Below are 24,453 nucleotides of genomic sequence, written 5' to 3' on the forward strand. Positions count from 1 at the left end.
TTAAAAATTATGAAATTTTAATTTTATTAAAAAATATTTTAATTTTAATATTAAATATATTAAAGTTAAAATTTTTTTTAAACTTCCTAAAAATTAAAACAAAACAAACAAATTAGGATGGAAGGAGTTTGGAGTAGTACTGGTTAAAATGAAAAAAAAAAAAAAATGATTGAAATCCCTTTCTTCATCTAAAACTCTCAATTGCCTCCAAAACGACGACGTACGACCCAGGATCAATTAGCATCATCAAATACTGAAAAAAAAAAAAAAAAAAAAAAGGTTACCGAGCAAAGTAGATCGACTTACCTTTTTGTTTCCTCGATCAAACCGAACCTCTCTTTCACTCTGTAAACCAAACTAACGTCAATGAATTGAAATCTCAAATCCACGGCGCATTTCTATCAGGTTTTGATTCTCACTCGTGCTTCTCTCTTTTCTCTTTCGTTTCTCTAAAAACAAAAGAAAATGTAAAAGAAAAAAAAAATCTTAATCCCGTAATGGGAATCTCGCTTTATCCTTGGGAAAAAAAAATTATAATTTCTTTCAAATCGATTTAACTGCGTATCCTTCTTAGTTCAGGTGTCTTTTTCGCTTTCTCTAATTTACTTTTAACAATTAATTAATTAATCAATTAATTACAACTGTGATTTTTCATAGTTTCGTTTCGATTTTTCCTTTTCGTTTTTCACGCTTCGTTTCCCAATTCGCTGCGTTTTTTATTTCTTTGAATGGATTGAAAATTCGTAATTCGTTTTTTCTAATTTGCAATTTACGGTTTAGATCTTGTTGGATTCTGATTTGAACAATTTGGATCATGGCATTTTTCTGATTATTTTTTTATAATTTATTTGCGGCATGTGACTATAGGGTTTCTGATGTGCTTCAATCTGTGGATTTGAGGTTTCGGATCGAGTTGTTTTAGGTATTTAGAGTTAAAAAAAGTATGGCTTGGTTTAGCGGGAAGGTGTCTTTAGGGGGCTTTCCTGATCTTGCCGGGGCAGTTAATAAACTCCAGGAGAGCGTGAAGAATATTGAGAAGAATTTCGATACTGCACTTGGTTTTGAAGAGAAGTCTGAATCAAGCAGCAATGAAGGTACTTTCTTTTTTTTTTACTTTGCTCACATTGTTAGTATTTTGTGCAATCTTTATGCAATTGAATGCAAATTTCTAGTGTAAACCTCTATTTATCATAAGTTTTGCATTAATATATTAGGTTCATCTTGGTTGGTGACTAGTAATCGCTGCTGTTATTTTCATTGTAGGAAGCTTTGTGTGAATTATTCAGTCATTTAAGCTAGAGTTTAAAGTTTGTTAGATCAGTGGCATGTTATATGTAAAGCATGCTGCTTTAGTTCCATGTTGTGGGAGTTCAAGTAGGAAACCTAGCTTGTAGTTTGCTTCTACTTACGTATTGGAGTGCTAATCTTTATGTTTCAGGAAGAAATTTGAAATGAGAAAAAAAATCCTGAAATACAAGGTTGCATTGTTGACTATTCCCTGTTCTTGAATAACCCAGTGAAGGGTTAATTATTCTACTATTTTATTTGAGTTTGGAATAATCTGGAAATAAAGCCTATTTGTTATCTAATAACTGCTTTATTTCCCATTCTGTGGAATCCAATGGAGTTTGGAGTTTCTTAACTCAGTTTTCTTCTTCACTTTCTTTGAAATGAAGTTTTCTCCATATTACTGTATTTTCTCACGTTCCTTGCATGAAAAGGTCAATAATGATCTCATACAAACGCTATTTGCTGGTGGCCTTTTTTGTTGTGGCTTCCAAACCAAAAAAAAAAAAAAAAGAAAGAAAAGGAGAAAAGGAAACGATGCTTCTAATTGCTTATTCATTTCAATCTAAGAATTTCAAATTTTAAAAGCATGTTGATCACTATTACATGGAAGTTATAATGCGGGTTTTTAGACCAATCATACTTATGACTTCCAGTCTGTATTCATTCCAGCTTCAGGATTGTGGTCTTCAGACAGAAAAGCACTCTTTGATCCCGTTATGGCCTTTATGGGTCATAAAAGTGAGGAGAGTGTGGTTGAATCGTCAGAAAAACTTGAATCTTCACAGAACCCACCAAAAGTTGAGGAAAAAGAAGAGGCTGAAACTGACAGGTCAGTTCGTTCTCATGAGAAAACCAATGTTGAAGAAGATAAACAAACTGTCAAATTAGAAGAAGATAACAAACATTCAGAGGCCGTGGACAGAGCAGATACTGTGATTTCAGACCCTGCTAAAGCTGAACCTGAATCAAAAACATGTTCTGCCGAGCTTTCTGAATCTACCTTTCAGAATGTTGAGTTGTCAGATTCTCCTGTCAATGAACAACAGAAAGAAAGCATAGATGTGGTACCTTCTAAAGACTCTGACTCCAAGGAAGCCAAATTAGATACTGCAGAGGTAGACCAAGTTGAGGATGCTAAGGCTGTGCCAGCAGAGTCTACTGATGTTGTAGACATGCATGAAACTAAAGATGAAAAAGAGACACAAACGGAAGAGATTTTAGACAAAGGTTCTCCAGTTAAATCTGAGGAATCAGGTGATAGCAAATCTGGTGCTGGCAGTGGCCCTGATGAGCCATTACCCTCAAGTTCACATTCTATCAGTGTTGAGGAGACTAACAGTGCTCTGGAATTTTCATTGCCCACTGTTCTTCCTTCATATGAGTCTCAAGGGATGGTTTCTGAATCAGTTTTTCTTGAAAATGATGCAAATACTAAAAGAGTTGAAGTGGACCAGCAGACTAATGATAGTGAGACTGATGCTAAAGAAGAGCTACGCTTGAGTTCTGCAACTACCATATCTGACTCAGCAGATTCTATGCATGAATTGGAGAAGGTAAAGATGGAAATGAAAATGATGGAATCTGCATTGCAAGGTGCCGCAAGGCAAGCTCAGGTACTTCACATTTTTCATTGTTTTATATGGGAAGCATGCACATGTGATGTGAGATCAACTTGATGCATGGTGCTGTTTGTGTCAGAAGTTGACTGATGTTATTCTAAGTTTGGCCACCAAGCTAATGGACATATTTCCTTTCCTTGTTCTTTTTCTCATATGCATATCTCTTATCCTATATGGAAAAATATTATTGCATAGGTTAGATCCTGTAGGATGCTTCTTAACATAACACCAGAAGGCTTATTTGTTTAATGCATTTCTTTCATTTTAAGAAAAAGGAGGATTTGGGGGAGGGGGGGGGGGGGGGGTTGGGAGGTTTTTGTACTGTGGTTTGTATGTCATTCTCTGCAAGGCAGATTTTATTAAAACTCAGTCTCCAGTCTTTACCTCCTATGAGGAGACCTTTACCACTAAAATTAGAAGGGAAGCATATATACCTCTGATTTATTTGGTTATGAACTTTACTTTCTCTTCCATGCATTTGATGATGATATCTTGTTCTACATTTGTCCAAGAGAGAGGTCACTAAAGGAAAGAAAGCTCATTCTGTATTATCCATTCTGGTTGAAGGTTTATGGTTCTTGAATTTCCAATTTCAATTTGTTTCTTTTTCAGGCAAAAGCTGATGAAATCGCAAAGCTGATGAATGAGAATGAGCAACTTAAAGCTGTAATTCAGGATTTGAAGGTTTGTACTGGCATTTTTTCTTCCCCCTAGATTTCTGTTTTTGCAAATCATTCTCAATGATGGGGACTATTTTTCTCTTTGATTTTTCTTTATAGCTCAACTTTCTTTGAAAAATCGGTATGGGTTTGTTGGTTGGTTCAGTCCTTGGTTGAATTAATTTAATGGTGTAAATACTTACTCTCAGTCTGTCACATCTCAATGAGAAACGCATATATGTAATTTTACTTTGTTATGTTATTGCCAATGTTTCTCATGATATAGCATTCAAATTGTTGGAACCTATATCATAAGTCATCACTGTTATGACATAGTTCTCCTAGTTTTCGTTCTTCTTTTGCTCTGAATAAGCCAATCATTTCTATTGCTTTCTCTTCCAATTTTCTGTTGCTTCTAGATCATCATCCTACAATTGAAGAAATGAGTGATATCTACTTCTAATTAGATATTTAGTAGATACTCCACTGTCTCTCTCCTAATAAAAATGAAATAAAGATTGCAATTTAACATCAAAAAGTTTGGAACAGAGAAAATCCAATGAAGCAGAAATTGAGTCTTTGCGAGAGGGATACCATCAAAGGGTTTCGACTCTTGAAAGGAAGGTATGTTCCACCCATTCCTCTCCTCCTTTCTTTTTCTTAGTTTTCTCTTATCAATTTCTTGTTTATTCTTGTGAGATTGTAATTGATAAATGTTAGGGCTTTTTCCAGAAGCTTGAATCAGTAAAATTTTTTGTTGAAAATTTTGGAGTGGTGATTACACTTGTCCCATAGTGAGTGAACATAATGAACTGTTATCAATAGCATACTCTTGGCTATGTAGGAAGGCCTACCATTCCTAGGGCTGCACATGAGGCCTTAGCCATATTTCATCACATAAATTCCATGTCCCCTGAAGTTTGAATCTAGGACCTCCCTGTTAAAAGCCCAAGGATCTCTTTTTGGGATGTCCTTTTCGGGGCTAAATAACATATTTTTTTTAAATGCCATGCATGCTTTTAAAGTTCTAGCATACCATCATGCCTTATCATTCACCTGGCGATCTCTTCAAAATTTTTAATATTCTAACTTCTTCCATTTTATTAAGATGCCACTTTTTTTTTCTTTTGCTACTTTTCTTCTTTGTTCATACATATTTGATGACTCTCAAGTGTATGGGCCTTGATTGCATATCAGCTTTCGTGCTCTCTTTCTAGTGTGTTGAGTGCTTAAAATTGATTGAAGGCAAGAAGCATATAAGTTGGTAATGTTCAGTATCTAGTGAAATTGATTGCATAAAGACTATTATCGTTGCCCATTGTTAGTTATTACTGTTTTTTCATCATTCAACATACAAGCTATTGCCGCAATTTTGGAATATAGGCTTTGTTAGGTTGAGCTTTATCGCAATTGCATTTTATAAAGCTAATTGATAATTTCTTTTTATACATTATGCATTTCTGATGAAAAAAAGAAAAGGTGTATATCATCAACTGAATGCAACTCTTGTGGTTGTAGAAATCCTTTATTAACATTTTATAGTGTCTGTAGCCCATACTAAGCTTATAGATTAATAATTTAGTTTTATGGAATAGGTTCCCAGTTAAGACTTGCACTTTTCAGTTTACTCAATATCTTGACTCTGAAGGAAATGTATTGTCATGCCATAGATATCTTTTAGCAGTGTATTCAGTTAAATGGTATTGTTGACCATGTATGAGATTAAGTATAATATGAGGGTATTACATGGGTCATCTCTAGTTTTCAGCAATACTTTTTCTCTCTTTCGCATTATCATAACAGCAACAATGATGAGTTGATATACTTCTTAAATTGGCTTACATATAATCCAAAGGTTACCTCCCTAATGATAGTTTGCCTTCTTTTTGTTGTGCTGTGATCATCTCCATTACTTAAGAAGTTTCTTGCTTGAGATTTGATTCATTTAGGGTAATTTAGAAAGGGTGCTAAATGACATTTAGTTTGTCCCCTATAATTGTAATTATCTGAAAATGGTGTCAATGCATTGTATGCTTTCATAGAAGATGACAATAAGCGGACAGGTATTCTATGCAAAGGTTGTCCTTTTTAGCTCAAATATAATGTTTTTAAAGTTTAGTTGTCTCTTGGTGTGTGTTTTTCCAGGTTTATGCTCTTACTAAGGAAAGGGATACTCTTCGCAGAGAGCAAAATAAAAAAAGTGATGCTGCTGCTCTTTTGAAGGAAAAAGATGAAATAATTAATCAAGTCATGGCTGAAGGTGAGTTTTGAAAACTCCTGTTTACTTTTGAGTGATTTTCTTAAACTCTTTTTCTTTGCTTAAACCATATTATTTTCTTCTCTTAGATCTCTTGGTACTTGTTGGGTAGTCCTCTCATCATGTCTTTGTAATGGAGTTTCTGTAATAGGAGCCCAACTATAATGGAGAATATATGGGCACACGTCAGTATTAAGCAATAACTTGAGTAGGACTATCAGGCAATACATTTAAGAGGAGGATTAGGTGGGAAGGGTATAGGTTATATATATAGGGAATTCTTCAGAGGGAATGGTTAAAGTTCTCCATATATACCACCAATTCCTTACCCATCTAACCCTTACAATGGAGCTAAAATCTAATGGAGGCTTCTAATTTCTATAATTTACCATGTATGGAATTTTAACATGAAAAGTGTATTTTTGGGTGCATCTACTATGGCGTATGATTGAGGTTTAGTTGGTTAGATGATACTTGAGCAATTTGATCCCCTTGTTTTCTATGCATTCTTATTACAAGCTATTTGTCTATCCTCTCAGGTGAAGAGCTTTCAAAGAAGCAGGCTGCTCAAGAAGCTCAGATCAGGAAATTAAGGGCTCAGGTATGACAGTAGGTTTGGTGGTTGTTTGAGTTTTCTAAATTTCTGGTAAATAGTCTCTTCTTTCTTTCTCTTCGCTTTCTTACTTTTCTTTTTCCTTGCATTTTATGACACTAGATTAGAGAGCTTGAAGAGGAGAAGAAAGGCCTGACTACAAAGCTTCAGGCAAGTGCTTACCTTAAAATTGGAATGTAGTTGGTTGATTATTTTTCTCTCTACTATTATTTTTAGAATTCAAGACAATATCAGCTGTAATGTGTAACTTTATAATGTGTACAATTTTTGACCTTCCTTGGGCAAAACAATGACTTTCTGGTTAATTGGTTTTTCCATGGTAATAAAAGGCTTAAATTCATTATTCTTATATCATATGGCTTTGTTTGTTATAATTGTGAAACACTGCTGGGTATACACCTTTTGTTTTATATTCTGTATCAACACTTGTTCATTTGGATGCTTGATTTCATACTTGAGATTTTTGGTTCAGTGGACTTAACTTTGTAGAAAACTACAGGATGCTATTAGTTTTATCTTTCTTTTCTTCTGTAAAGTTTTCCTTATACTTTGATTGCCATGCTGTTTCTGCCTCTTTATTGTAAACTTGAAAAAGGAAAAAAAAAAAAAAAAGGCATACTGCTTGTTATTTTTTACTAATGTTCTTTATTACTTCATTTGACTCTTGACCTTTAGTATGATGTCATTCTTTTGGGCATATTTTTGTCCCAACTCCTTTGAACTGCATAGAAAGAATTCTGTCATTTACAAATAAGTTCTTTCAACTTGTTGATAGTGCATACATCTTGTTCTGATTTCAGGTTGAAGAGAACAAAGTAGAGAGCATCAAGAAGGACAAGACAGCTACAGAGAAGTTGCTACAAGAAACAATTGAAAAACACCAATCGGAACTTGCAGCTCAGAAAGACTTTTATGCAAATGCTCTAAATGCAGCGAAGGAGGCTGAATCACTAGCAGAGGCACGTGCCAACAACGAAGCCAGAACTGAACTGGAGAGTCGTTTAAGGGAGGCTGAAGAACGTGAATCCATGCTAGTTCAGACACTTGAAGAATTAAGGCAAACCTTAAGCAGAAAGGAACAGCAGGTTTTTCATTGTATTAATTGAGATTTCAGATTTTATCATGCTAATATATGGAAAGTATGATGTTATTGTCATTTTCTAACTATGTAGGCGGTATTTAGAGAAGACATGCTTCGCAGGGACATTGAAGATCTTCAAAAACGTTATCAGGTGTGCTGAGTTTCTGCTGACTATATAGATATTAAATCTTTCCTTGATACCTTTTGTTTCAGAAATTTGTTTCCAGTAGTTCACAGCTCTAATTTTGTTATCTAGGCAAGTGAGCGACGGTGTGAGGAGTTGATTACACAAGTGCCTGAGTCTACAAGACCTCTTTTAAGGCAGATTGAAGCTATGCAGGTGAAATATGCTGTTCTATTTCATTCTTAACAAGCTTCAAGAACTATTGGTCTTTATTGTTATTTTTAATTTATTTGTATATTGATTGTTTGCTCTATTTTTAATAGGAAACAACTTCCAGAAGAGCTGAAGCTTGGGCTGCTGTGGAGAGATCTCTAAACTCCCGTCTCCAGGTGTGTAGAATTTTATTGTTTGTTATATATATATACAAAGTTGTATTCTCATAATTATCTTTTCTATTGAATTTACAGGAAGCAGAGGCAAAAGCTGCAGCTGCTGAAGAGAGAGAGCGAACCATGAATGAACGTCTATCTCAAACCTTATCACGAATTAATGTTCTTGAAGCTCAGGTTCTACTTCTGTGGCTGATGTATGTTTTATTTGTGGAGACTTTTCTAGATATCAGCTTAACCTTTGTTTTGCTTTGCTTCAGATTTCATGTCTTAGAGCAGAACAAACACAGCTAAGCAGGTCCCTTGAGAAAGAGAGACAGAGAGCCGCTGAGAATAGACAGGAATACCTTGCAGCAAAGGAGGAAGCTGATACTCAAGAAGTTCGGGCAAACCAGCTTGAGGAAGAAATTAGGGAACTAAGACGGAAACATAAGCAAGAGTTACAAGATGCTCTTGTGCAGCAGGAACTTCTACAGCAGGTTGTTCTTTTGATTCATTGTTAGGTTAAAATTACTGTTAATATCTTTGCATGTGTATGACCAAGTGGGTCATCACCCCTTTTTGTGTCTGTAGCTTCAAAGAAAACTCTCTTCAAGTGAGTTGCTTTCTTGAATTCTTTACATTTTGTATTCTTCACATGATTGCAGATATAAAAGTTACATAAATAGTTTAATATTTGGGAACTTCTCTCAAATTAAATTATCTGCTGAAGTTACTTGAGGCATTCCTTAAGAGTTTATTATGCATATATGAACATAGGAACCATTTTAAGTGTTAGTACTTAGATTTGATCTTTTGCTTTGGTGAACAGAAAGAAGCTTTTGATTTGTTACAGGAAGTAGAAAGGGAGAAAGCTGCCCGGTTAGACTTGGAAAGGACAGCGCATATGCATTCTACGGCTGTATCCGAGCAAGTTCCAATAGCAAGGCATAATTCAGCTTTGGAGAATGGTATGGTTCTTCATATTATGATTTAGTTGATCTTTATGAACTTCTTATTGTGCGACTTTGGTGCAGGAAGCTTGTCCCGGAAACTCTCTACTGCTAGCAGCATAGGAAGCATGGAGGAAAGCTATTTTCTGCAAGCATCTTTGGACTCATCTGATGGTGTCTCTGAAAAGAGAAATATAGGAGAGGCAACATTAAGTCCATTCTACATGAAGAGCATGACACCTAGTGCTTTTGAATCTGCCCTTCGTCAAAAGGAGGGTGAACTTGCATCCTACATGTCTCGTTTGGTATGAATTATTCTTTGAGCTCCTGAATCAAAATATTTGTGTCACTACATGTTCAAACTGTGTTTTCAATACCAGATATTTCCTGATTTTGAGTTGTGGATTATATTTTGCTCACTGTTTAAATAGCCTATATCAACTAGCTTTGTTTGTTGTTCACTTCAGACTTCCTTGGAGTCTATCCGTGACTCTTTAGCTGAGGAGTTAGTCAAAATGACTGCACAGGTGAGTATCCATCTACTGCCTAGTTAAATGTGAGTGAGGTTTTATTCATCAATATTCTATTCTATATTTTCCTCAAATCATTGTCTTTAACCTTGTCTACATTTGCTGCAGTGTGAAAAGTTGAAGGCAGAGGCTGCCACTCTGCCTGGAATCCGGGCAGAGTTAGAAGCCTTGAGGCGCAGACACTCTGCTGCTCTGGAGCTAATGGGTGAACGTGATGAGGAGGTACACCCCTTTTTATTTTGGATTATTTCTCATTGCTGGCAAACAAGATTTTATATTTGAGGATGTGTGATGTATGGTATCACTAGGTATCACTAGATCATTTAAGCAGAGACAAGATTAGCTTTGCTGAACAAAATATTATAATGAAAATGAATGTGCAGAAGCAATAGTATTTAGAATATCTTGTATCATTGAGTTGCTGTATTTCTGACTCATTCTGGTTTTTCAATAGTAAAATGACAATATGATATGATAATGTTGTTATCCCTTATGTTCTTACAATAAGTGGTTGCAACAATCCAGCTGGAGGAACTCCGTGCTGATATTGTAGACTTGAAGGAAATGTACAGAGAGCAAGTAAACTTGCTTGTGAATAAGGTATTTTTTTTTTTCAACACTTTATCTCATGATATTATATATGCACATTATATTTATTATAATTATAAAAAGTATTATTTATTTTGCTGATTCCACATGCTATGCTAAAAAAGCTGTCTTTGTTTGACAGATCCAAATAATGAGTTCTTCAGTGGGTAACACCTCGTAAGCGAATTCTTTTTTTCATTTGTTTTTGTTTTTCTTTTTTTTTGTGGTAATTCTGAGACATGATGTGCATGGTATACTTATAGTACATCTAGTTAAATGCAATGGTCATTCAAAAATTTTGTTCTTATACTCACTAGTTCAAGGTTGTGCTTTATGCAAGCGATTGGTCCATGAGAAATTCGGGGAGCATGCCCTTGTTTTACTCAAATGTATTCTAGTGTGTTGTATAGAACAACTCTTAATGTGACATCTATTTTCCTAGTCAACTTGAATAATTATTCTATTGCCTAATTTTTGAAATGAAGAGTATATGTTATTTCTTTTTCCGCGTATTAGACATATGCATTCTTTCTGAATTATGACTGAAAAAAAAATGATACTTTTTTATTATGGTTGGATGATGCTGGCTTAGGCATCTTTCACAGAAATCTTTCTTCATATTAATATTTCTAACCAGCCTTGCTATAAATGTACTTTTTTTAAAAAAAATTGGGGATGGAAGATTCTAACCAATTTCATTGTTGGAGGTAAAGGGTCATTTGCTAGTCAAAATATTTGTTTCTGTATTTTGTGGTTGTGGGCTCATATTTATTATGGCAAACATAGAAAGGATTTAATTAGAAGGCAATTGAGTACCCGTTCCTATCATACAAGAGGGCAGGCTTTGTCCCTAGTAAACCACTTTTAATGTTTCCAGATCATATGCTAAACGATGCACGGGTAGCATTCAAAAATTGTTATTATTTTTTTTAATATAAGTTGATTTTCAAAGCAAATTCCTAACTATAAAAAAAGTGAAGAGAGGGCTTACCTCTAGAAATGCACAACTCTACCTTCATGTCTGCCTCGACTAATGGGTCCATTTGGGAGTGTCTAATCATAAAACGCAAGCTACAACGAAGTGATAGGACTCCTCGAGTCCTTGTTGGTTAGATTTAATTTGCAGTGATTTTTTTTGTGGTATTTTTCTGTCATCTTTTTCTGGGTTATACCATGCAAAGCATGCCTCGCTACTTTATCTTTGGTATCATTATCATGCTTCATCTTGATCAAACATGTGTTTCCCAATTCAAATCTTATCTATTTATAGCCAAAGTCTACAATTCCATGTGATCAGAAATATTAGAAACAATTTGTCAGAGGTCAATTTCTGGCTAGTCCTTGTGTGGCTATAACCCTGCAAGCACATCAATCATGTTCATTCAAGACGGGGTGTGAAAAGAGCGAGTTTTCATTTCACCTTCTTCCTTTCTGCAATGGGTTGTATATATCCCATTCATTGCCTTTAAATCTCCACGCCAAACATTCATTACCCCGTAATTATGATACTTGGACAGATTACATCTTAACAACAGAATGGGGAAACATAAGTCACCCCAAAAATAAAACAAAAGAAAAGGGGAAAAGGAAGGTGAAGAACCCAAAAAAAAAAAACAAAATGGTTTTCAGAATCAGGTCTTAGTGAAGAACCTTCACACGTATTTCTTTCTTCCCCACCCCTCTCCTCCGCCATCTGTATTATTATAGATTAAAAAACAAAGTAGAAAAAATTATCAATAGTGAAGTAATTTTGTTTTAGTAATTTTCTTTTAGATAAGCTTTACCTTTATCATATTTTATTTAAAGTGATGAATCAAATTTATGGTTTATTTTCAAATGGTTGCAAATTTTATAATTCTATTTTCTTATTTGATTTGGTTAAAATTATCAAAAATTAAAATATTTTATAAAATATTCTTATATTTTTTTCTGAAATATAAGAATATTTTTAAAAAATGATTCACTTATAGTAGTAATATAACTTATTTTTTAAAAACTCTTGAATGAAAATTATTAAATTTAAAAATATTATTTTGATTCAAATAAATTATGAACTGAATTTTCATCCAAAAATTCAAAAAATAAAAATAAAAATTACATGTGGATTTCTCCTCATTTACAAAAATTAACAGTAAAAATATTTTTGGGAAAATATAAGGATATCTTTAAAAAATTTATTTTTGAATCAAATTAAGATGTTTAATGATAAAATTTTATCTATTAAAAAGTAACTCCTATGTTGTAAATTTAAGTTATGTTTGATACATATGATTATTGATAAAATAAAATGATAATAATTTTATATCGTATTTGATTTGCATATAAAAAGAGGAATAAGGATTGTAAAGCAGATTAATTTTTTATTGGTATAAGATTACCCAATTATTCTCAAGTTGAGCGAATTATTTTTAATCTATGAGATTAAATTTATATATTCAATTATAATCTTAAAAATTATATCAATAATTTAAATTGTATAAACTTTTAAAAAGGATAATTTTGATAAATAAATAAATAAATTATTTTATCTTAATTTTTACATACATCAAACACAAAATAAGATTATATTATTTAATCTAATCATAGTTATAATATTATCTTATTTTACACTATCATAATTTTATATACTAAATAAAAATATTATCTGTCAAAATATATCTTAAATAAAATGATAAATTAAAAATTTTCAAAACTTTTAAAAGTATTATTCATAATTGAAAAGTCCACCTGAGATGAAAAAAATAGAATTCCCTAATACCTCCACTCCTCCACCCATCCAACAACTACATGCTTAATTTGATTTAGACAGACAAACTATTTTGAAAAAAAAAAAATCCAATTCGTTAATAATAATAATATAATTTCCACGTGTCAAACAAGTAAGCCTTTAGAAAAAGGAAACATCTGGCAAAAAACAAACCAGATCCTCCCTCCCTCCGTACGCACAGGTGTTCGTCTCGTAGCTTCCAAAAAAAACGGTTTCCTTGTCTTCAGTTCAAAAAGCTAAGCAGGTGAAACTTTTCGCACAAAAAAAAAAGTGTATGTTAGCAACTACCGCCCAGTCACCTTTCTTCTCGGCGCATTTTAGCCACCTGTCTGTTTCCGGTCTCTGATATTTTCTCTCCTTTTTTTTTCCTCATTTTTCAAGCTCTTATCTTTAATTAATTCAAAAATCGCCATTGTCGAGCATTTTCAAAGCTAATGCTCTAATATCTAATCACAGGTATTTATTTCTTCCTTTCACGAATATATAAACCGATGTTTCTCTATCTTTTATTTCCGTACTTTTTCTTTTTGGAACTAAACAAAAATGTTTGCTTTCCATTTTTCTTCTTCTTCTTCTTCTTGAATCTGTTTCTTTCTTTCGATGCTGAACCCCAAAATGGTGAGTTCTTAGCCTTTTGATCTTTCCAAAACAATGTCGTTTTCCAGCCAAATCCTCCTCTCCTCTGTTTCTTAATCATTTATCATTTTAATCTGTTCCTTCTCTATTGCTTGATCCTTCAAAAACGACGATGTTTCATTGATTTCGTTTCTGTTGTTTCAGCCGTACTATTCAGTTTCTAACGATTTTTTTAAAACACTGTATCAGATCTATAGTTAAATCTATGTTTTAATTTCTGATCTATAATCTTTTTAGCTCTCATTTTAGTCCTTTGGCTTACATTATTACACGATTAAATGATAAACTCGGATGGATAAATTTGACGAATTACTCTTTGAATTTATTACTTTGCAGTTGACAGCAGAAAGTTTTGTATATAGCTCTGGGGAGGGTGTTTATAATAACGGACCAATGAGGGGACGACACGTCGATGCTTACACCATGTACAAGCGTGGTACCAGAGACTATATCATCAGTGCCTATGACAAAGAACAAGGTTCCGGTATTCTTCATTCTTTCTTTTTACCTTAATGGGTATTTAAGAAAAAGTTAATTTTTGATTAATTTTGTTTCTGTCATGAATTTATTTATTTGACATGTAAGCAAAAGTATTTGATTATTAATTTTTCTTTTAATTTGAGGGCTGCAAGTTGCTTTTTTAGTGATTAAGATAACAACATGGATAGTAATGAGGAAGCAATTTACAAACTTCTAAAAAAATGCAAGTTGCATGAAGTTGAAAGCTTTGTTTTTGCTTTATGTCATGCTTTTTGAAAGTTATGGTTTTAGTACCTCAACACTTATCTGCATTTGTTTTGCTCTGAATTTGGAATGGCTTGAAGTCCTTTTTTCCACATAAATTATATGTTATAAGCATTTTATGAATGAAAGTTGTCTTTATTAGTTCCAATAGTACTAAGTACTGACAGTTTGCTAATTCTTTGTGGGATTTTAAGTACGTTTGCTGAATGGAGTGGGCAAAGACATTGGCAACCCTTCTTGGAAGCGTTCATTCCCTCATATACTCGTGGCAACCATATCTTCCTTCTTATTTGGTTACCATCTTGGGTGTGTCACTTTTGGGATTTTTTTTTTTGGTTGGTTATTTCTGGAAATTCTGGAGATAATGTATTTTATTAATGCTTGCTATTTTTAATGCAGAGTAGTTAATGAAACGCTAGAAAGTATTTCACTTGACCTTGGTTTTCATGGGAATACCATGGCTGAAGGTACTAGAGCAATGAATTTATTGTTCTTGTCTTATTTGAGAAATTGCTCTAATATGTTGTCTTTTGTTGAAATCAAGGTCTGGTTGTGAGTACATGTTTAGGGGGTGCCTTTGTCGGATCACTGTTCAGTGGCTGGATTGCAGATGGGGTTGGGCGTCGCAAGGTATTCCAGCTATGCGCTTTGTCTATGATAATTGGGTCTTCAATGAGGTAATTACAATATTATTTAATCTACCTTAATTACTACCCTTTTTTTAATATATCTCGAATAGGCTATCCATTATGCTTAAATTCTTTTATATCATAACGTCTTCGAGGGTTTGTTCAGAACATTTTTTGGATTTTAGCTTATACTAACATTCACTAGGCAAAAATTCTGTTTGGCAAGAATTCAGTTTAACTGATAAATTTATCTTGTTAATTTCCATCATCTGCTTTTAGGTTCTCTGAACCATTTTGTTGAGAGATACTGAATCCCTCCTACCTTTTTCTTTTAGTTATCATAACTCAAATTAAATTATAGAGAATAAGTTAGAGGTTCTCTTTCGCACCATGCTTGTAGTCTGTTAAATTGATAATCTTAGTAAAGTTCCTCATTCTTTATACTTACATAATTCCAAAATATTATTTCAGTGCAACAGCAAAAAACCTATGGGGCATGCTTCTAGGGAGGTTATTTGTTGGGACTGGAATGGGTATTGGCCCACCTGTTGCAGCTCTTTACGTGACAGAGGTATCGAAAAGATGATTAATATATTATATTTCTGTGATATTGCAAGGTCTTCTTATCTCCTTTCCTCCTTTATCACAAAAGTAATTTGATCCATGCACAGGTTTCTCCAGCTTATGTAAGAGGTACATATGGAAGCTGCACTCAAATTGCAACATGCCTGGGATTGATGGGTGCTCTATTTATTGGATTTCCTGCTAAGGAAACCGAGGATTGGTAAGAAATGATGAGTGAATTAATACTAGTCTTGAAAATGATAATCAACAAAAAGGTTGTTTTAATCTGTTGTTTATGGTTATTTGAAGCAAATTTTACGACGGCACCACCATCGCCTCCACAAGATGATGTGCTTGGTGTCACATTCTCTTTTTCAAAATGATGTCACCAGAACAGCATGTTTTAACAACTTAGGTTCGTGCTTTGCTGACACATAGGACTGATAACATATTTCTTAACTTGATGATACGGCAGGTGGCGCATATGTTTCTGGGTATCTACTGTTCCTGCTGCTATACTTGCTCTTTTTATGAAGTATTCTGCAGAGAGTCCCCATTGGCTTTTCAAGGTCATATACACTTCCTTCATATTCAGTAAAAATAATTTTACATTCTCTCATCACATGGACAGCATCGGTTAAGTTTCTGCTTTTCCTGGTAAAATTTAGATCCAGGAAGAAAGGTGCAAATGTTATTAAAAATTCCAAACAGAAAAAGAAAGTTCAAATTATGTTCACATTTTATATTGTTATAGTCTCTGAAACTGTAAACATTTAGCTTTTTATATATATCATGCATTAGCACTATCACTTAAAATACTAAGATTTCAATTGCAATTAGATTTAAGGATCTGAATATAAAGCTCTTGTGCAGTTGAGCATCTTTAAAAAATTTATCTGAACAAAAATTCGATTTTCAGTGCATGGATTTAGATATGAATTGGATATTTAAGTAAGGTCTTAGAAGCATCTACAATGTAAGAGCTCTAGGTGTTGAGAGAGGACAACATACTCATTATATTATATTATATTTGACTTTTTTAGTGGCAAGGGGTTCTTGGCCTCTGCCCAGTACATTGTATTGTTTTAAACAAACTCCTTTGAGGCTGAAATTTTAATTTGATGGACCACAGGAGAATATAACACATTAACCGGAAAGCTAGGTTCGTTTCTAAGTTGTGGATCATTATTCTGACCGTCACTATATCCTAACATTATCTCTTCTAGGCAAGGGTGAATCTCACTCTTTTTTTTTTCCAATACATGCTTATTTCTCCTTTATCTATTAAGCAAAAAAGAAAAAAAAAAATGATATCAGTAGTTTGATATCCTTTCTCTTTGTTTACCTTCAAGTATCTTTTTCTTAGTAGACTCCTATAAGCTTTATAAATTTTCAGAGAGGAAGAGGTGCTGATGCTGAAGCTGAGTTTGAGAAACTTTTGGGAGGACCATATGTCAAAGGTGCAATGGCTGAATTGTCAAAGTCAGAGAGAGGGGATGAGGCAGATGCTGTCAAGTTCTCAGAGCTACTTTATGGCCGTCATCGTAAAGGTGAACTTGCTAATAGTTTTCAGTAAGATTTTTAACTCATAGTATCTCTACTTTTCTTTCTAAATGATTACTTGTTAACTTCTCCATTTGCAGTTGTTTTCATTGGGTCTACCCTTTTTGCTTTACAACAGCTCTCTGGTATAAATGCTGTTTTCTATTTCTCGTCGACTGTCTTTAAAAATGCTGGTGTACCCTCAGAGTCTGCAAACATATGCGTGGGAATTGCCAATTTGTTAGGTATAGTGGCTACTTTACCAAGTATCTTTGTGAATCATGGTGGACTGTTTCTTTAATTGTGCTGTTTATATGTGTTCAGGATCATTTGTTGCAATGCTTTTGATGGATAAACTGGGAAGGAAGGTACTTCTTATTGCAAGTTTTTCAGGCATGGTAAGGAAGAAAAGTTTTTGCTGGTGTTTCACTGTTTGGTGCGTGCTAGCAGCATACATATGATATCAAATTCCTAATATGATGTGTTTCTGTAGCTGTGTATGGTGTTATAATTTGGTATCTAATTGTCGAATCTTATAAGAGAAAGAGAATTATGTGTACTTGGTTGGACCTTCAAAATCTGTATCCTTCTGACAATTAGAAGAGCGGTTACTGATTCTTCTGCAAGATTAAATCATACCATAAGCTAGGTTAATGCAGTTTGCAGTTGCCGTTGATTATGAGAGGATAAGAAGTACAAATTCAGAAAATATAGGGGCAGTGCTAGAGTATGAGATTCCTAAAGGATATTTGTATAGTTGATTGTGCTAATGTTCTGGTACACATTTTCTATCTGTTAGACTTGAACCTAACAATTTTCTGATTTTGTTAATGTTGTGGTACGTATTTAACAATTTGTTTATGTATTCAATCTCCTTTTATGCTTTTGTGTTTCAGGTAGTGGCAATGGGTCTTCGGGCAACTTCAGCTAGTTCCTTAGTCTCAAGCAGCAATGAAGTGTATCTCTCTGTTGGAGGCATGCTGTTGTAAGTTGTAAATCCTTTGAAAATCAAAATGTTTCTTTATGGAGTGAAGATAAGCTTATTAAAACCTTGAGGCTTATAGTGTCACTTTGGATATTTAAAATTTCCTGTTCATTCATTATGAGATGATGGATACATGACTATTGAATAGTATAACCTGCTGAATTTAATTTTGTCTAATTCAGTGGGTTGCCATAGACCGTGTTTATGTTAACCTTATAACAGACTTCTAGGAAGGCTATTCAAAGAATACTTCTATATTTAGCAACTTCATTTTGTGGTGTGCCATTCTCTTAACACAAACTTGATGACGTGACATGCAGGTTTGTGTTGACCTTTGCTATTGGTGCTGGACCCGTCCCTGGTCTCCTCCTGTCAGAAATGTTTCCAGGTCGGATTAGGGCAAAGGCAATGTCAATTTGTATGGCTGTCCATTGGGTAACCATTTTTAACTCTTCCTCCTCTTAACATCCTGTTGCTGGACAGGGGATTTATTTCTTTGCTTATTTTCTACAAGTGAACCAAGTTAAATTGCCTGAATGGATTGTTAAGGTCTCTATCCGTGGTCAGTTTTCTTTTTTTTTTTTTTTACGGTTGTTTTTTGTGAAAATTAAAGATTATTGTTACATGGTGAATCATTATTTTAGATCTAGAGTTCCTATTGTATAGTTCCTAATATTTTCCTAGTAGAGAAGCTTTTATGTGTGTTGGGCTCTTTTCTTAATTTTGACCCTTAAATGTGCAAACAAGTGCACACAATCATTTCAAATGCATTTGGTCTTAAGATGGATGGTGAACAGGCACTTGACCCTCGGGCAATCTCTCTCTCTCTCTCTCTCTCTCTCTCTCTTTGTTTTGTCCAGATTTCTTTTTCTTTAACATTGTGAACCTCCTGTGACTTTGGTCTTTGCAACAGGTGATAAATTTCTTCGTTGGTCTGTTGTTTTTGCGGTTACTGGAGCAGATAGGACCATTAATCCTGAATACAATTTTTGCCACATTTTGTTTTCTGGCAGTAATTTTTGTAAAGAAAAATGTGTTGGAAACTAAAGGAAAATCACTTCAAGAGATTGAAATTGCTCTTCTTCCACCAGAACCAGAATAGAGGTATCTCAGTTTCTTCTCATTTTCTGAACTCGTCAAATATATAGCAAATCAACTTTAGTTTAAATTAGTTTTTTACAGTCAATCAGGCCGTCTAGTTGCTTGCTTTAAGATTTGGGAAGAATTTTAGAAATGCAAAAATCGCTTTAACAGCTTTATCGGGGAGCTTTTACAGCTTGATGAATTTAAGGGCCATATTATTATTATTATTATTATTATTTTGCAGGGAGCTGCTGAAAATTTAAGCATTTATATGCACCCATGTCTCATGCATCTAATTCTGCCTGAATACCAATCCAAAGATACAGACTTTGCTAAATGATATCATAGATGGAGTAATGGAATGAACACATTCATCAGGTGCTCACTCTCCGAGGCCCATGTATATTCTAAGAGCATTTCTTTTTTCTTTTTTTCTTTTTCTTGAATACTGGGTGAGCAATTTTCCTGCTGGAAATATTACTGTAGCATATACGTACAACATGGGTTTTCACTTGGAATATTATATCGTTGAGCTTCAATGTATGTTGTTAATCCGTGATAGAAGCTCACTTTTGAGTTGCGTACTGATCTGATGTTTTGTTGTTAATGGATTTTGCTTAGATTTATACTGAATACTGAGAAATAAACTTGAACTAGTATACAAGAAAAACTGTCTAGTTTCCAGAAAACTTCCAGCAAATTTAGTCAAACATTTTTTTTTATCTTTTTATCGCGCAAACAGGTGTTGCACATGCAAGCATGGAACACATGCAAACTTTTTATTTTACTAACTACGCAATGAAATTGGAAAGAAGAGATTATTATTATTATTTTTGTAATTTAAAAATTAAATAAATGAGTTCATTTTTCATATGGGATTTTAAATTACACTTTAGGAGGAAGATTAAAGAGTTGATATATATATATATATTTAGTATAATAATTTAAAATATGAAACGACATATATAAACATAATATAAAAATAAAATATAAAAATAATATAATTTAAAATTTTTAACAATAATTATATATAAATATAATAAAAATAAAAATAATATATTTTATATTTTTATATCGATTTAAATAATAATACATAATTTTTATATAAAATATAATATAAATACAAAAATTTTAATATTTTACGTGTTCATTTATTAATTAAAACTTGTCTTTTTTTCTTGTTTTGGGCTCCTAATTAAAAAGCAACGTGCAAATTAAATCAATTCGGGTTTCTACTTTTCGGTCTGAACCGAACCGTACGTACACGTGGAGTCGCAGGTGAAGAAGCTGTGTTCGGCCAGAGTCTGAAATAGTGGTGGTGGAGACGGATAGAGTTCCTCTCATGAATTAGCCTTTCAATGCATCCATATTTGAAGTTGTGGTTTCAATATTAACGTGTCAAAGGAGACCAATCAAATTCCTGATAAGTGTTAACTGCTTTCACTGCCTCGGCAACGCGAGCTTTGGTTTATTTTTCCCTCTTACTTTTTTCCCGTGTATACATCACCATCAGCGGTTGGGCTGTAAGCGATAGGAAAAGAAGTGAGATTCCTGTTTTAATTATTTTATTTTTTAATTAAAAAAATTTTGGGATTATTTTATTTTTAAAATAATTTTTATATTTTTATTATATTTAAAAATTTTTATTTTTTAATTTATATGGAAATAATTTTTTATTTCAAATAAAACTTTTAATTCAGAGTTAATTTATTTATATATAAATTAATAATTAATAATTTATTTGGATTTAAATAGTAAATTTAAGTATTTATTTAAATGTAATAAAAATTTATGAATTTCTTTAAGTAAAATAGTGAAATTCATTAATTTTTTATTGTTTTAAATAAAAACTATTATTGTATACCTTTTCCATTAATAAAATTAAAAATATAAATAAATAAATAAAAAGGCAAGAAGGAGAAATCTTATACCCTCCCATCTTTTTAAAGTCAAAATAAGATTATCATTTTAATTATTCCTTAAATTAACCTAATTTTTTATTTTCTTGTAACTTTGGTACTAAGAAACAATATTAAAAAGTAGTGGTAAAATATCCCCCTTAACAATTACTATCAAATTTTTATTTCCTTTTTTCTTAATATTTCTTGATATGTTAGCTTACCTCAAAATATTTATGGTTCATATCCCGTTGTTTAATTCTCTCGTATCTATATTTTTATTGAATGTTAAAAATTTTGATTTTTTTAAGTAAAATTTTAATTTTAAAATTTGTAAATAAAAAAAATAAATTTAAAAATACTTATTTTTTTATAAAATTTAATTCGATTTAACTTCGAATTAATCAAAATTTAAAATAATTATTAAACATAAAAAAATATTTAAAAAATCCCGTAATAATTCTATAGTTGACAAATGTTTATTATACGAAATAACTATTTTACCTTGAAAATTAAGTAATTAGTAGCTAGGCAAACAACCAAAAGCCTTTCTACTGAACCATCATTATTAACCCACCGCCAAAGCCCATCGCCGCACCATCACTGCATATCTTCACTGCCAAAATAACTCACACAATTAATACACTCCGAAAAACCTTCCACTATCATATCCACCCAGAAAAAGACGAAAAAGTCTCACATTTCAGTCTCATCCCAATAAGGGAAATCATAAAAAACAATCAAAAAAAAAAAAAAAGCAAAAATAAATCTCTTACAGTTTTGGTTTAGGACATTTAAGATGTTTTGAACTTTAATTTTTGGAGGAGAGGAAGACCTTGAGAAAGAGAACGACACAGTGGGAGATGGAAGCATTTTTAGCAACGAAGAATTTTTGGAGGTAACAACCGCGAGTTCAAGCTTAGATTTAGGTCGATTTTTGAATTTTTTTTTAAACAAAAAAAAAAGATTTGAGAAAAGAACAGAGGAGGTGAAGAGGATTTTTTTGATGATTTTTGAAGAATTTTTTCCGTTGACAAACGAGCAATTGTTCGAAATCTGGGAAAGGATCAGTGGCCGTTTGTATGTTTTATAGCGAAAGAAAAAAAATTTATAATATATTTTTTTATCGAATTAAAAAAGCAATGTGAATCCGCACAGCTACCCGAAATCGGATCTCTACACCTAATCTAAAATACCTTCTTTCTTTTTTTTTTAATTTTTAATTTTTAATTTATTATTTTATTTATTTCATTTGTTTTCTTAATGATTTTATTTTGAAAAAAAAAACAGTCGCCCGGCGAAACGGGGTGAAACCTGCTAGTTTAAACTGAAAACTAGTGTTGAAAAATCATGTTCAAACCTTCAAAAGTTATAAAAAAAAGCACGTGTCCAAGTCACAACATTAAAACACGTCAAACAAGGCAATTTGACTAACCTTTCTGTTTTTCTTTTACTTTTCTATATTTCGAATTAAACTTTTGACTTTAGAAAATTTTAACTATATAATTAAAAGGAAAAAAAATTAATAAACAAATAATCTCACCATACTTTCACATTTTTTTTCTTTATTTAATTAGTTGAACTGAATGATCTGCCGAAATCATCATACCAAAGTATTGATTACTAAATTAATGTCAATATTTCAGGGTTACTTGTCATAGTATCATAGACCCTTTTTTAGACCCCAAAATTTGTATATATAAGAGGAGGAAAGCAGGGATATAACATAATTAACAAGAGAAAGAGATTTGAGAAAAGTAAGATCTCAGCAGAGAAATCAATGGAAGAAAGCGTTTTGCAGATGCAGAGATCTCTAAAATGGCTGCAAGATGTAACAACTGGAGCCATAGGTTACGAGCTGGAGTCCCGAACCCTTCAAGGTCTTCAGGTCATCCGTGCCCAGAGGGGTTTCCTACGTTGTAGTTTCATCGTTCCAACTCATGCATCAGTAAGATCTTATTTAATTACCTTTTTTTTTTTTTAATAGGATTTTGAATTACATATCACAAATAATCTTTTCTTTTATCTCACTATTCCAACTTGAAACATTTTTAAGATGATATTTCAAGTTTTAAAAGTTAATGTGCTTTTATATTTAATTTTTTAAAATTTATTTTTGTTCTATAGGTTGAAATACTTCATTTTAAGCAATTATTATATGATTAATGCATTTTTTTTCATTTCAAAAAAAAAAATTCGAATCCCACTTTTTTAAATTAAAAAATATAATTAGTCTTTTTAATTTTCTATAGGATGTAAATGGGAATTGGCACGTCGGAGCAATAGCAACGATAATCGACAACGTTGGAGGCGCCGCCATATACTCCATTGGTGACCATTTAAAGGTCACTGTTAATTTCAACATATCCTATTATTCAACTGCTAAGATTCAGGTTTAGCTTTTTTTTTTCTTGGTTATCTATTACCCCTAAATTAATCTCAATTTATCAATTACAAAAAACGTTATAAAACAATAAATTTGAGTAACTAACGGTGAATATCAAATATACTTTATGGGTGCAGGAAGAAGTAGAGATAGAGGCAAAGGTAATAGGGAACAAGGGAAAGCTTACATCAGTGGTGGTGGATGTTAGAAAGAAACACAACGGAGAGTTAATTGCAATTGGTAAACAATGGACGGCTTCTAATGATTATAGATCACCTCAACCTCGACCTAAGCTTTGAGAATCATATATATTGTAGTTTTTTTTTAATATATGATAGAGAAAGAGTTATCGGTTTTAAGATTTAAATTTTAAATTTATTAAATATTATTTTTTAAAATAATTATATGAATTAATTAAATTTTAAATTTTATTAAATTAAATATGTACGTGAACATAAAATTCAACTATTATGTTAGTCAGATTTTTTGAAAAAAATGATTATACGTTAATTATCGAATCAAATACTATGTATTTTTAGTTTTGATATTTTGTTCTTCAACTCTAACATGATTAATGAAATTTATTTTTATATACTTAACATGATTCAATTTAATTTTGTTTTGTTTTTAATTTCATATGGATGTACAATGCTAAGCCACGACATTAATCTTGGGTTGCTTTTCAAACATTCTGAACATGTAAAAGGTCGTGCGGAGGCATTGTTCAGCCTGAATTGCGTTACTGCATCCATAAAATACGTTGAATCCAATTGCCCATCATTGTTGACTAGCTGAACAAAAAGATAAATCCAATGATCCTTAATTGTCCAACCATATCGAACCGACTATATATATATATATATATATATATATAAAAAACCTCACTACAGTGGTCAACCCATCATTCACAACCAATTTGGAGTTTCTGATTTCTACATAATTTCCTTAATGAAAAAGTTGCCATTTCCTTCCGTATTTGGATCTCTTGAAGGAAGGAAGAGCCCCCAGCACTCCAACGCATTGCTTTGGTTCCAAGTGATCAGATTCATGTAAGCTTCAAGAAAGTGCTCCTAATTAATTAAACTGCCTTAATCACTAATAAGCTTCCAATTAATTACTCTGCTGGCACTTGTCTCA

At 32.6% G+C, this 24,453-nt stretch overlaps 3 protein-coding genes and 1 long non-coding RNA gene across 17 annotated transcripts; 3 read left to right on the plus strand and 1 right to left on the minus strand.

Moving 5' to 3' along the window:
• The first annotated feature begins 277 nt into the window (after window positions 1-277).
• LOC111274543 (golgin candidate 5-like) lies at window positions 278-10,562 on the plus strand. 9 transcript variants are annotated; one of them, XR_016334202.1, is made up of 20 exons: window positions 278-405; window positions 868-1,094; window positions 1,960-2,903; window positions 3,522-3,593; window positions 4,118-4,192; window positions 5,714-5,828; window positions 6,365-6,426; window positions 6,541-6,588; window positions 7,239-7,523; window positions 7,611-7,670; window positions 7,776-7,859; window positions 7,967-8,032; window positions 8,111-8,209; window positions 8,293-8,511; window positions 8,844-8,982; window positions 9,049-9,269; window positions 9,432-9,491; window positions 9,603-9,716; window positions 9,949-10,094; window positions 10,225-10,562. XR_016334202.1 is itself a non-coding variant. In XM_089755546.1 (20 exons), exons 2-19 carry the CDS (start codon window positions 944-946, stop codon window positions 10,045-10,047), a joined length of 2,859 nt encoding a protein of 952 aa, XP_089611672.1. In that variant the 5' UTR covers window positions 278-405; window positions 868-943; the 3' UTR covers window positions 10,048-10,094; window positions 10,225-10,562. The 9 variants fall into 9 exon arrangements, 6 of the variants coding, with proteins under 6 accessions (XP_089611672.1, XP_089611670.1, XP_089611673.1 ...); XR_016334204.1 differs by having other exon boundaries at window positions 8,868-8,982; window positions 9,432-9,520; window positions 10,020-10,094; XR_016334203.1 differs by having other exon boundaries at window positions 8,868-8,982.
• A 2,460-nt stretch (window positions 10,563-13,022) lies between these two features.
• LOC111318577 (putative plastidic glucose transporter 3) lies at window positions 13,023-19,620 on the plus strand. 4 transcript variants are annotated; one of them, XM_022921439.2, is made up of 15 exons: window positions 13,023-13,305; window positions 13,822-13,963; window positions 14,424-14,535; window positions 14,629-14,696; window positions 14,774-14,906; window positions 15,330-15,429; window positions 15,530-15,642; window positions 15,898-15,991; window positions 16,819-16,972; window positions 17,066-17,209; window positions 17,289-17,362; window positions 17,861-17,949; window positions 18,270-18,384; window positions 18,863-19,053; window positions 19,277-19,620. In XM_022921439.2, the coding sequence occupies exons 2-14, from the start codon at window positions 13,879-13,881 to the stop codon at window positions 19,049-19,051; spliced, it is 1,470 nt and encodes a 489-aa protein (XP_022777174.1). In that variant the 5' UTR covers window positions 13,023-13,305; window positions 13,822-13,878; the 3' UTR covers window positions 19,052-19,053; window positions 19,277-19,620. The 4 variants fall into 4 exon arrangements, with proteins under 4 accessions (XP_022777174.1, XP_089611833.1, XP_089611831.1 ...); XM_089755707.1 differs by having other exon boundaries at window positions 13,167-13,305; window positions 13,822-13,969; XM_089755705.1 differs by lacking the exon at window positions 13,023-13,305 and adding an exon at window positions 13,326-13,467 and having other exon boundaries at window positions 13,822-13,969.
• Window positions 19,621-20,078: 458 nt separating this feature from the next.
• LOC149511237 (uncharacterized) lies at window positions 20,079-21,997 on the minus strand. Of its 2 annotated transcripts, XR_016334172.1 has the most exons (3): window positions 21,707-21,997; window positions 21,435-21,546; window positions 20,079-20,553 (listed from the first exon to the last, which is right to left on the minus strand). It is a non-coding gene; the product is annotated as an uncharacterized LOC149511237 (long non-coding RNA). The 2 variants fall into 2 exon arrangements; XR_016334171.1 differs by having other exon boundaries at window positions 21,435-21,997.
• Window positions 21,998-22,585: 588 nt separating this feature from the next.
• Window positions 22,586-23,861, plus strand: LOC111318578 (uncharacterized). Of its 2 annotated transcripts, none has more exons than XM_022921441.2 (3): window positions 22,586-22,878; window positions 23,183-23,275; window positions 23,454-23,861. In XM_022921441.2, the coding sequence occupies exons 1-3, from the start codon at window positions 22,711-22,713 to the stop codon at window positions 23,613-23,615; spliced, it is 423 nt and encodes a 140-aa protein (XP_022777176.2). In that variant the 5' UTR covers window positions 22,586-22,710; the 3' UTR covers window positions 23,616-23,861. The 2 variants fall into 2 exon arrangements, with proteins under 2 accessions (XP_022777176.2, XP_022777175.2); XM_022921440.2 differs by having other exon boundaries at window positions 22,587-22,878; window positions 23,183-23,323.
• The last annotated feature ends 592 nt before the right edge of the window (window positions 23,862-24,453 follow it).

The sequence above is a fragment of the Durio zibethinus genome, chromosome 26 (genome assembly GCF_047325235.1).
Source record: "Durio zibethinus cultivar Kanyao isolate XHJ-2024 chromosome 26, ASM4732523v1, whole genome shotgun sequence".
NCBI classification, from domain to species: domain Eukaryota; kingdom Viridiplantae; phylum Streptophyta; class Magnoliopsida; order Malvales; family Malvaceae; genus Durio; species Durio zibethinus.